Source organism: Triturus cristatus, chromosome 6 (assembly GCF_964204655.1).
Source record: "Triturus cristatus chromosome 6, aTriCri1.1, whole genome shotgun sequence".
Lineage (NCBI taxonomy): Eukaryota > Metazoa > Chordata > Amphibia > Caudata > Salamandridae > Triturus > Triturus cristatus.
In genome coordinates, this window is record NC_140589.1 from 605,859,030 (window position 1) to 605,872,312 (window position 13,283).

At 45.6% G+C, this 13,283-nt stretch overlaps 1 protein-coding gene across 6 annotated transcripts in view; it reads left to right on the top strand.

Annotated features, from left to right (window-relative positions):
* The window catches only part of LOC146817560 (uncharacterized), a 170,973-nt gene extending 159,373 nt beyond the window's left edge, over positions 1-11,600 (top strand). For 2 of the 6 annotated variants that reach the window (XR_014963011.1, XR_014963012.1), the window contains exon 4: positions 11,355-11,599. Coding sequence is in view for 1 of the 6 variants with exons in the window: in XM_085611079.1 (XP_085467205.1) it covers position 11,355 (1 nt within the window). In the remaining 5 variants the exon portion in view is untranslated. Of the gene's footprint in view, positions 1-11,354 lie in introns of all 6 variants that reach the window. The other 4 variants (XR_014963010.1, XR_014963009.1, XR_014963008.1 and 1 more) reach the window with 3 other exon arrangements.
* Positions 11,601-13,283: the final 1,683 nt, after the last annotated feature.

Genomic DNA, 13,283 nt, shown 5'->3' on the forward strand with positions numbered 1-13,283 from the left:
ATATCCCAATAAGATCTCTGGACGGGCGAACCCCATACGAAATGCTCTTTGGCATTAAAATGTTTGTGCCACCCTTGATGGTCTAGACGTTGTGGCGGCTGCCGCAACCTTTGACGTAGATAACCATTCTGCTATCTTACAGGATCTACAAAAAGCTTGTGATTCACCAGCAGAAGCCCATTAGCCCTCTTCTATAGATGCAGTGGTGCTGCTTCCTGTTTCTGGCTGGCTTCCTAACATTGGCGATCTGGTCAGAGAAAAGGTGGAGAACAAAAAAGAATTTTGTTCATCATACCATGCTCCGGTCAAAGTTCTTGGCTTAAAAGGCACCTGTACTGTAATTCTGCCTCCAATACCTGGTCCTAAGGAGAATCGTTACATTTCCGTTGAGCATGTCAAGGTACACCATATGGCCGATACTGAATAGTATGCCTACAAGCATTCCACACTGGGATATTTCCATGAATCCGTTGTCTTCTGTTTCCTCTACGTCTCCCCAACAAACGAAGGGGGAGATGGAATCTTCAATTGATATGTTGCCTGTTTTACCTTCTACTTCTAAAACTGTGGATACTGAGTATGATTCTCCTCCAGTTGAAGTTATATTAGACATTCCTGTAAGAACGATACATTCGCCCTCCAATGAAGAGCAACCACTGTTGTTTCAGCTGGGGTCCACTGGTTACTATATGGACCATAATAGTTTTTCATCTGATACGTCTTTGTCGTCATCATATGTGGCAGAGCCCCCTACACATACCAGTCTCTTCATCTCCTGGTTCAAACAGTCTTACCTGGTCTCACCCTGGACTTATGTCTGGATTATCCTGACAATGGTGTTCCTCTTCATGTGGATTGTGTTTGTGACTGTGTTTTTCTTGTTGATTAATGGCCATTACCTACCTGAACGCTCTGCTGTGAACTTGGTTGACGGTGTTTTAGGCCCTCATATTCACGCAAGTAATGAAACAGGATCAAACCCTAGTCAATATTTCGGAATTGCCAGTTGTTGATGACATTGTTTGGGATAAAGTAGCATTTGATATCCATGGCCCAACCGAAATTTTACACATTCTATACGTGTTTCGTGTTTCATTAGATGTGATTTTGCCTAATATACAGTCTGATGACTGGGCTATTCATGCTGTTCAGTCATTGTTCTCTGATTTGAAATATTATACTGCTTCTGACACTGAAGATTTGTATTTGAATTCTGCGAATTATGCCGATTTGTTCTGTTATCAACATTATGGACATCATTTTTTACACAAAACCAGTAGTCAGAGACCAATTTCTAATTATACCCAATGGGAGCATTGCCCAACACCGTTACAGGGGAGTTCAAAGACCCAACAGAGTACATTTATATATTTTTCTAGTTTCAATCTTTCTGACCCTCAGTCCTATTATTACAAACTAAAGATACCACAAAATTTATGCTGACGCACACTAAATTAGTTTACTCCTTGTCATTCATTAATGATTTATTGGCAAAAGGGTATGAATACTGGAAGGACACGGTTGATTTGAAGTCAATTTAATGTACAAAAGTGTGGCAAGTGCAGGGCACAGTCATTGCATCGCACGTGTCTGATACCATCTCAGCTCATATTTTTAAATGAGAAGGTACATCAGACTACTTGTTTTGGTTTAGCCACGGCAGAAAATTTAAATACTCCCTCCATTCCATCATTGGCACCTTATGAAACATGGCAAATGCATACCAACTACACCATTGAGTACTTAGCTGTCATGTTCCAGAATGCTACACTTAACTCCTCCACAATTGACCATTTGGGATGGATACTGTGGGCCACGAGCTCTAATGCATGTCAATTGCGTTTTCTTAATACTTCAAAAGGGTTTACACAGAGTAGACACGATCCCCATTTCCCACATTCTCATACAGGTACCACATATTCAGTGGGTAAATTGTGTCAGCAATGGTTAGAACATTCCACTCTGTCATCTGTGAAACAACACCTTTTTCTCTTGTCAGGTGACATTGAGCTGGCTGATTTTCTTTTGGGTCCAAAGTCCCCTGGTTCAAAATGTTTTGTTTATGCAGCTTATAATGAATTTTGGAAGCTATTGCAGATGGAAGCTGGGTTGCGCATCTGCCAAATTGAACAAGCATATTTGGAAAAGGTTCTTGCAGTGGTCGATAACAGCATTAATACACTATCTTCCCGTATATATACTTTAGATAATATTGTATAGTTAGTCATTGACACCGTTCAACATGAAGTTTCTGTTTTGTACCATGGTCAAAATCAGTTACGTTCTGTGATGCAGTTGCCATTGTGATGTGTGGCCAGTGGCTTTGATCTTTTAAGGTGTTTTCTTTGTGATGTGTGAGTGAGTCAAGGTGCACATCCAAAGTAATCATTTGATGTATTTAGTGTGCATATATCTTTCTGATCTCTTGCAGGACGTCCAGTATTATTTTCTTGAATTTTATCTCATATTATTTGCTGCTTGTATTTCATATTATAATGCATGCATTTAACTGTTGCAATTACCAAGTGTGTTATTATTGCTTGCATATAAATATTTATCCAGTATTAGGGGTGTCTTTCATAGATTCACATGCCTGAATCATTCCCCGTCGTCGAGACGGGAGCCTCCGGTACATAAAAAAGTAATGTCCTATAGACATACATAGAGAAAAAATAGGCCTAAGGGCCTCCCCTTAGTAGCCTATCATAGTCCTTATGTAAAAAGGACCAAACTTCTAGAGCCAGCCAATCAGCTATCACCTCCCTCTAGAACCTTCCTGGCAGGAGCCTCAGTCCCTCAGATTTTCTACCGCACGTTGTGCTAGGGAGTCTCCAACCTGAGCTCTCCTCAGGATTCATTTCAAACCAACTTATTCACAGTTTTTGGTGACTTTCTTCTTCAGGATTTCAACGCTGACTACTTCAGGCCTCTTTTTGCTTCAGTGAGTGTTTTATTTCATCTACATCTCCTGGCATGTCGGACTCCCAGAAGAAAGCCCTTTTCAGGGCTTGCTCTTCATGTGGGAAGAAGAGGCTTCATGTGGACGACAAGCATGAACTATGCTTGTACTGCCTTTACCCGGACCACGTCCCTAAGGACTGCAAAATATGTAGGTCTTTTCCACATAAGACCTTGAGAGACAGGGAAGGCCGCCTGCTTATCTGGCTGGACAGGCTCAAAGACAAGGACAGTGTGGTGTCCTCAGAGGCGAGCTTTTCTGGAGCCTCTGGAGTCTCCCTGAAGAGGCCGAGAATGGCATCTCCTGGCCCCTCAGACGCTCCTCCTACGAAGACGCACAAAAAGTCTTCAGAGGCGAGATCTTCGAAGTCTTCAGCGTCTGATAAAGTCTCTCTCACCTTCAAGAAGCCTACTCTGTCGGCCTCAAAAATGGCGACGCCATCATCTGTGCAAAAAAGGCCATCAGGACATGTCTCCACAGCTACGACGACAGTGTCCACGTCCACAGCGGCGTCGGCCCGCTCGTCGACGACGACCACTCCATCATCATCGTCTGCAGGTACCCCTATCTCATCTATTATACTATTAAAACCGTCGTCTAAATCATCGTCGACGACGAGGATAGTACCGTCGAGGGCATCGTCGACGAGGAGCCCTCCGCCGACGGAAGAGTCGACGTCAAGGATATCTATGATGAGTGCGTCGACGACGAAGGCATCGTCGACGAAGATGTCGACGAAGATGTCAACGACAAAGGCATCGTCGACGAGAGTGTCGACGACGAAGGCGACGACGAAAGCGTCGACGACGAAAGCGTCGACGACGAAAGCGTCGACGACGGAAGCGTCGACGACGGAAGCGTCGACGACGGAAGCGTCGACGACGGAAGCGTCGACGACGAAGGCGTCGACGACGACTGAATCGTCTACGACTACATCGTCGACGAGAACATCGTCGACAAGGAAAATATCGTCGATGGGGACGCCGTTGGTGACAGCTGAGCCGTCGACGGGAAGGTCGTCGTCGTCGTCGTCCGTGGGACTGAAAACCAAGGAGATTTCTGTGCATGGAACTGCTCCCAGACCACAGATTACCCCGGAAACAACATCTCCAAGCAAGGTCCAAACCAATTTACCTCTGGAGATCCTGCAGAGCGAAGAGTCCGAAGAAGAGTTCTTCCTACAGGCTACTTCCCCTTCCGAGCTGTTTGTCAAATGCCAAAGCACGGACGAGGAGCAGGAAGGTTCAAGTGCGCAGGAGCGCCCCGTCCAGGAACAAGTCCGCACGGAGGTCACCCCAATGGTCTGCCTCCCTCTGGCAATTGTTAAGGACCTCAAGTTCCTTATCAGGGATTACAAACAACGTTTCCCAGAACCACCAACACAGGATACAGGGGTCCCAGTGCCAGTTACTAACCTCCCAGCGACAGCCCCAAGGCAATCACGGCAGGTAACGCAGGTCTGCCACGAGCCGCCACCTCAGGTGATAGACTCAACGGATGAGGAGGCTGAGGAGATGGAGGAAGGTGAGGTCCCGGGAGACCTGACGGACCAGGATGAGGAGGAAGAGTATGTAGCATCTTCACCACCTTCCCCACAACCGCGCCAGGCAGATTCACCACCTGTGGATATAGGTGGTTTTCACAAGCTAGTGGAACGGGCTGCGACGCGGTTCCATATGGTCATGGAGTCGACGGAAACAGAATGCTTCCTCCATGACTTTAAGGAGCAGACGAAAAAGACGTCCAAATCAATCCCTATCATTGACTTCCTCTGGGACCAGGGAAAGAAGTTGATGCTAACGCCAGCTTCAGTTCCTGCGGTCGTTCCGCGTCTGGATAAGAAGTATAGAGCACCATCCACGGCGCCAGCTTGCCTGACTGGCCACCCGAAGCCGGATTCGGTCGTGACCCAAGCGGCCCAGAAAAATTCACGCAATCCATCCTCGCCTCTTTCAGCACCACCAGACAAGGAGGGCAGAAAGTTAGACACAATAGGAAAAAGGTTTTCGACCACTTCGGCAATGACCATCAAGGTGGCCAATTCTATAGCCCTTTTAGGGCGTTATAACCGCCAACTTTGGGAGGATATTGCCCCTTACTTAGCAGAACTTCCGAGTGCCACACAGGATGAGGTGAAAGCACTCCTTTCCGAAGGCCAGTCTTCTGCGGCAGAGATCATCGATTGCGCCATTGATGTAGCCATGACAGGCTTCCGTCAACTGGCTGGGGCGGCGGTCCTGCGCCGCCAAGGATGGCTCAAAGCAACATCGTTCAGGCAGGAAGTGCAGACGAAGGTGCTAGATATGCCCTTCGACGGACAGCACCTATTTGGAGATAAGATTGATGAGGCGCTACAAGCCATTAAAAAGGACACGGACACGGCTAGAGCGCTTGGAACCTTGCAGGCACGGAACCAGTCCTTTCGGGGCAACAAATCTAGAGGCCAGTCCTCCTACAGAGGATCATTCCAGAATAAGTCCTCATATTCGTTCCAGAACAAGACCCAGTACCAGCAAAAGCAACAACAGGGTCGACAATCATCTTACGGAAGATCCAATTTCAGGGGTAAGAACCAGAAAAGGGGCACAGGCGGACGCCAGTGACCGCTTACTCCAGCCAGTCCAGCTACCATCTTGTTCTACACAAATTGGAGGAAAATTGACCCATTTCCTAAAGAATTGGCGCATCATCACCTCAGATCGCTGGGTGCTCCAACTTCTCAGATTCGGCCATTCCCTAGAATTTACCGCCATCCCGCCTCCAACCCCTCCCCGCAGGTCTCCTCACAGACATCTGCGACTGCTGCTCCGGGAAATATCGGAGATGTTAAGGAAGGGAGCTATCGAGCGAGTTCCATCAGCTCAGAGGGAGAAAGGATTCTACTCCCGTTTCTTTCTGATACGGAAGAAAGAAAAGAAGTGGAGACCCATCCTGGACCTCAGGGCACTCAACTCTTTCCTGAAGAGTCAGTCGTTCAGGATGGTGACGCTCCAAGAGATCCTTGGCATTCTGGAGGAAGGAGACTTCATGACATCCTTGGATCTTCAGGATGCTTACTATCACATCCCGATACTCAAGGGGCACAGGAAGTTTCTCCGTTTCGAAGTGGCAGGACAGCACTACCAGTTCAAGGTCCTTCCGTTTGGCCTCAAATCCGCTCCGCGGATTTTCACCAAGTGCCTTTCTCCTGTGGCAGCTTTCCTACGCCAAATGGGTCATCAAGTTTTCCCCTACCTAGACGACTGGCTGGTCAAGGCGCCTACGGCCGTAGGCGCAACCAAATCCTTCAACGCTTGTACCAATCTTTTCAATCATCTAGGATTGACGCTGAACCTTCAGAAATCACATACGTCCCCTACGAGAAGTATCACCTTCCTCGGGGCCACCTTGAATACGGAATGCGCAAGGGCATTTCCCTCAGCCGAAAGAAAACACAGGATCATATCCCTGGCCAAAACGGTGCAATCCAGGAAATCCCTGAGAGTTCGCACCTTCAAGTCACTTCTGGGAATGATGTCTTCCTGTATATTACTCATCCCTCACTGCAGGCTGCGGATGCGCCCACTGCAGGAGGCTCTCTCGAACCAGTGGACTCAGAGCGCAGGTTCGTTCGAGGACATTATAAACATAACTACACAAATATCCAGGAGTCTCGAGTGGTGGAAGGATTCCAGAAACCTCTCGAGAGGATTACCGTTCCTGCTGCCAGCAGCGCCATTGGTGATCACCACAGATGCATCTCTAGCGGGATGGGGAGCTGTCCTTCAGGACCTCAGAGTCAGCGGCAAATGGTCGGATCGGGAGCAACACCTCCATATAAATCTGCTGGAGTTGAGGGCTGTGTTTCTGGCTCTGCAGGCCTTTTTACCACGCATCCAGAACTCCCAGGTGCTCGTCAGGACGGACAACACCACGACGATGCATTACCTGAACAAACAGGGAGGAACGCGTTCGCTCACGCTATCGCGCGAATCGCAGAAAATCTGGAACTGGCTTGTTCTCCAGGGGATTACGCTCAGGGCGGACTACGTCCCGGGAAAGGACAACACCATTGCGGACGCCCTAAGCAGGCAGAAATCCCTCTCCCACGAATGGGAGCTCGACGAGAGTGCACTAACACACGTGTTCTCGGAATGGGGAGTCCCAGGAATCGACCTGTTTGCCACCAGGGAGAACGCCAAATGCCCAAGCTACGCAAGCTGGCATCCCCAACCGGAGTCGCTCGGAAATGCCTTTTCCATAGGATGGTTCAGCGTATTTGCGTACGCTTTTCCACCGTTCCCGATGATTCCCAGGGTCCTCAGGAAGATGAAGGCGGAGCCCTGTACACTAATTCTGATCGCCCCGTACTGGCCGAGGCAGCACTGGTTCTCGGACCTTCATCGCCTCTCCATCAGGACGCCGATCCGTCTAACACAGCACCCGAACCTGCTGACAATGTCCAAAGGACAAGTGCAATTCCCGAACCTACAATCGCTCAGGTTATCGGCCTGGCTCCTGAGCACAGAGAGTTTTGCCAATTGAACATCCCGCAGGACTGCAGGGATGTGCTAGCAAAGGCGAGGGCGGACAGTACCAACAAAACCTACTCCCTCAAATGGAAGCGCTTCTGCGTTTGGTGCTCAGAGAAGGGCCTGAGACCCCTTCATATCACACCCGAGCAGATATTACCATATCTCCTGCACTTGGCACAGTCCGGACTAGCGCATGCATCCATAAAGGTACATCTGGCGGCAATTTCACGTTTTACCAGGACTTTTCAAGGCCCGTCTCTCTGGTCCAGCAGACTTGTAAAACAGTTCCTTAAGGGTCTTTATAGGTCCTTTCCAAGGCCCCGACGGGTCCCACCGACTTGGCACCTCAACTTGGTCCTTAACCAACTCATGAAGCACCCCTTTGAACCCATTCACCGAGCCTCCATTAAGTACATCTCATGGAAAACGGCTCTATTACTTGCGCTCACATCTGCCAGGAGGGTCAGCGAGTTGCAGGCTCTCTCCATTCAGGAGCCCTTCATGCAGTTCAAACAGGACAGGGTGGTGCTGAGGACAAATCCCAAGTTCATACCGAAAGTGCCTTCAGACTTTCACCTCAACGAGCCGGTGGTCCTACGCTCCTTTTTTGCCAACCCTACCACGGCAGCAGAGAGGACGCTCCATTCTCTGGATCTCAAACGGTGTCTTAAGTTTTATATGGATAAGACAAAAGCATTCAGAAAATCTTCACAGTTGTTTGTGGCCTACAGCAGACCAAGGCTGGGTATGCCTCTTACAAAACAGAGCATCTCAAGGTGGATTTCTTCTGCAATAGCGTTCTGCCATGAAGGGGCCGGACGGCCGTTGCGAGACAGGGTGGAAGCACACTCCACCAGAGCGATGTCCACATCAGCAGCGCTGTTTGCTGGAGTGCCGATTTTGGACATCTGTAGAGCGGCGACGTGGAAGTCACCGCATACCTTCTCCAGACACTACTGCCTGGATGCCGAACTTACGAAGGATGCGGCAGTGGGCCAGGCGGTGCTCCGCCATCTGTTCCAGTGAGGTGAGCCTTCCAACAACCCGCCTTCCTGGTATGCACATTCTTTACTGTTTACTGTTTTGATGTATGCCAATGCTTTGAACTGTTATGATAATGATTGTATTATCTCAAGTACCTTTCTGGCATGTTACATCGGAAATGTGCATAATGCATTGCTAACTACTCTGATTCAGGCATGTGAATCTATGAAAGACACCCCTAATACTGGATAAGAATGCGTTACTTACCTGTAACAGCAGTTATCCAGTATTGGTGTCTTTCATAGATTCACATGCAACCCTCCCGCCTCCCCTGGAAGGACTCACGCCTCTCTCTAACTATATTACGCCTACCTAGCTTGGTGCGTACGAAAATCTGAGGGACTGAGGCTCCTGCCAGGAAGGTTCTAGAGGGAGGTGATAGCTGATTGGCTGGCTCTAGAAGTTTGGTCCTTTTTACATAAGGACTATGATAGGCTACTAAGGGGAGGCCCTTAGGCCTATTTTTTCTCTATGTATGTCTATAGGACATTACTTTTTTATGTACCGGAGGCTCCCGTCTCGACGACGGGGAATGATTCAGGCATGTGAATCTATGAAAGACACCAATACTGGATAACTGCTGTTACAGGTAAGTAACGCATTTCATATCTCTGTATACATTTGAATGTTATTCATTTGACATCTGGGAAAGCCTTTCTGTCAGAGAGCAATGCATAAATAAAACCCCAATCCTTATTCTAAAAAGAGAGTCTTTGCATTTTGTAAAGTGAAACCCCTTTCTAGGTGTTGTTGTGTTTTATTTCTCCTGCTTCGCCGTGTTTGAGCCACCATGTAGGAGTGATATTTGTGGAACTCTATATTATCTGAAAGGCGAAGCAAGACATTTGACGTCACTCGCAGGATTTATGAAAAGTGCAATTTTAAAAGGGGACGATGCTCTCTAAAATGCCCATGTTTTCAGTTGCAGAGTCCCAGATGCCAACTGAGTTATTTGAGCGGGAGATTGCCTCCAATGCATGTTTAAAATATGAGGGGCAAACACAGATATTTAAAATGTGTATATGATTTTTCTCTTAAAGAGGGTAAACGACTTGGTATTTCAGACAGAAAAAGTTGTGTCATTTTGAATGCACTGCTCAGAATGTATCAAAAACGCAACGAGGTGGAAAAAGAACGTAATGAGTTGAAAAGAGAGTTAGCTGACGCTCAGTTTGAAAATAAATCTTTGAAAAGAGAGTTGAAAATGTACTTAGCACCGAAGCCGTTTTTTGTGCCAGGCTGTTTAGATAGCCAGAGTGATTCATTTGTGAAATATGTGAATGCAGAGAAGCTGCAGGTTAATTTACGGTGCTCACAGGAGGTTTTAATTAATTCTTTTGAGGACGTTCCTTAGCCCGAAATGAATGTTATCTTGGGTGAATTTGAAGCTTCCGAAGTAATGTTGAACCGAGAAAATGTAAACGTGCATGAAGATAAACAAACTAACCTGTTAGAACAAGCGATTATTGGTTGCAGTTATAAATCAGACATGTCAGTGAATGACAAACCTTGCTTTACATGGAGAGACGCTATTTTGAAAAAAGAAATTACAGAAAATTAGATTTTTAAACTTGAGTCTGAGTTAAGATTTCAAGAGGAGCAGAAATGTGCTTTTGAATCTGCAAAAGAGATTATGCAATGTGTTTCAGACGTGTGGCCAATACAGAAAGGAGACATTGAATTACATGTGACAGTTCAGGGGCCGTGTGCCACTTTGAGTACGTGCGAAAAACAAGGAATGAAGAGGGTGCTTTTAGACTTTTGGACTGAAACATTTTCAAATGCTGGAGAATGTTTTGCTTGCACTGTGACAGACACAGGGCAGACTTGTGTGCGTGTTTTTGTGCTCTGCTAGATACAGGAAAGACACTGTTGATTTTGAGTTGTGTTCTGATAGACACTATGCAGACACAATTGTGTATTTTTTTTGTGCTGTGACGGACACAGGGCAGATACAGGTGCTTTTCTGTTCTAGCACGCTCACAGACACTGGGCAGATGACAATAAGACATACTGTGAATTTGACTTTTGAATTTTCTCAAATGCAATGGTTAAAGATTTTCCCTGAGTTATACAGAACAGGTAATGCAAAATAAGCAAATGTGATCAAATGGTACATACAGACAGAAACTGCAGTTTCGCATGAACAGTTGGTGCAGGTCCCAAAAGAAAGTCCAGGGGTGGTGTTTGAGGTGCCTGAGACACAGGATTCTCCAGTAAAGTGGCAGATGTACTGCAAAGCGCAGCTACTGTGTATGATGTAGATGCTCATGGTCCTGTACATTCACTAGACAGAACCTTTAATTCCCTTACAGATGAAACGGCTAAAATCTTGGAGACATAGGTGGTGACACACAATTCTAATTTGGGGGACATGCGTAAGGAGGGGGAGAGAATGAAGGGATGCATATCCCCCTAGACTTACTCAGACCTGTGATTCCTATTTGTCAGTATGCACAGCACAGACCAGTCCCACAGAAGTTGAGGGGCCAGTTGAAGAAAGAAAAATTACCAGAGCAGATAGGGAAGATGGATTGCCTTGGGTTGATGCCAAAAGTTCATGGGTGCATTTATTCAGCAGCGTGTGGACAGATAGTCAGGAAGGGGACTGCCCCAGCCCTTCTTACTGAGCAAGGAGAAGGAGAGTTTCACTCCAATACCAAGAATTCAGAGGCCATAGTGTGGGTAGAATTCTCAGATAATTCCCCAGAGCCAGCAGAGAACCATGCAGTCCAGAATGATAATATTGTGCCTTCAGACCCAAAACAGAAAAAGGAGAATGTGTGCTTTTTGAAAAATATTTGTTGTAAGAAGAGTGATGCTTGTTTCTTTTCCAGATCACACTGCAATGTGTTGGGGTACCTGATGTCCCTGTCCTGCGTGTGGGTGCCTTTGTCTGAGTGGGCACGTGAGGGTGTGGGTCCCCCCCCAACCCTGGAGTGATCGCCGGACGGCACAAAGTGAAATCTTTTGGCTGAACAAACCAGGCAAACTTACCAAGCCAGTGATCATCAACTGATGTTATGAACATGAAGCAAATTATTTAAATAAAAGAATAATTTCAAAGAAAGAGAGTGTTAACTTTTCACACAGGAGGATATTTTCATTCAATCTACAAAGTTACCTTAAATGCTGTTCAGTTTGAAAAAAGACCACAAAAAAAAAAAAAAAAATATATATATATATATATATATATATATATATATATATATATATATATATATATATATATATATATATATATATATATATATATATATATTACCTACTGGCGGTCGCCAGTAGGTAGTTATAGTTAGGACCCTGTTTCCATAGGAAATCCGCAACATTCTATTTTGAATAACCTTGGCGCCGGTCGACGAATCCTCGCGAATTTCTCAAAATAGGTGGGGCGCTACGCTCCGCTCCTACCCTGAAAGTCTCGGGGGGATTCGTCAAGCGGGGGCTGAGATAAAAGGGGGGTCCCAAAACGCGTTTTTCCCATGCATTTTTCCATAGGACCTTTAGACAGGGCTACAGCCCGAACGGCTGAACAGAATTACTAGAAATTTGGCAGAGAGGTAGTCCTCAGGTCAAGGAAGTGCCTTTTGTAGGTTTGGTGTAAATCTGTTCAGTAGATTCTGAGAAAATAGCCTTTAAATCAATATATATATCTGAGCCAGCTTACGGTACGCTTACCGTAAGCTTACCGTACGCGTACGGTGACGTGCGCGAGCGCGATTCTGATTGGCTGTTACATCTAAGTAAACATTCGAATCGGTCGAAACCAGGAAGCGGCGGCCGCCATTTTCTCTCTCGCACTGTGAGGGAGGGGCTGTAAACAAAGGCAAAAAACATATAAAGGGGCTGTTTAGACAGCACCCATGCACATAGCCATGTTAGTTGAGTCCTCAAAGATCCCCCAAGGCCAAAAACGGTAAATTTTTATTTTTTGAAAATTTCGCCGATTATGTAATCCTCTGCTGATGACATATGTGTCTTTATGAAAAAAATGTGTAAAATATGTATAGCTAAAATTTAATGGAAGAAGACATGGGCAAATAAGTGTCTAAATACAGTATTAGCATCAGCAGAGGATTACGGTCGCGTGAGTTATAGTTGCCTACAGTAACTATAACGGGGGAATTTCATTGGTTTTTTATCAGTAAAATTTCCAGCTAACTATAACATGTGTGAAACCTATGGTTTTTTCAGTGAATTAGCAAGGTTTTTTAAATGCTAATTCCTAACTATAACGTGTGTGAAACCTATGGTTTTTTCAGTGAATATATATATATATATATATATATTGTGAAATTGAAATGGCAGAAGATGCTTTTCAGTTTGAAGATGTTGATGTTGCCTTTATTTTTAAGCACACAATATATGTGTGGCTGCTTCAATAGTAGAAGTTCCAGAATCAGCCATTTGTAACATTAGGAGTATTAATGAGTTAATATGTTTGATTCTATTTGAGCATTCATTGTGTGTATCTGTCATACTTTCAGATATGCATGAGCTATTTTAAATGCATTTATATTTGTGCTTTCAGTTAAGCACGTGTGTTTATAGTGTAACTGTTTTAATGTGTGCAATTATATTAGTGCTTTCAGTTAAGAAGTTCATTTTATGATATATGTATGTTATGATAGTCAATGGTCATAGGGTAGAATGTATTGCTAGAGGCACTATTCTGGTCTGACACCCTGTGATGACCTTTGACTACCGTCATTTTAATTGACTTTGGTGTTTTACTTTACCCCAGCATAAATGTATGATGTCACGCA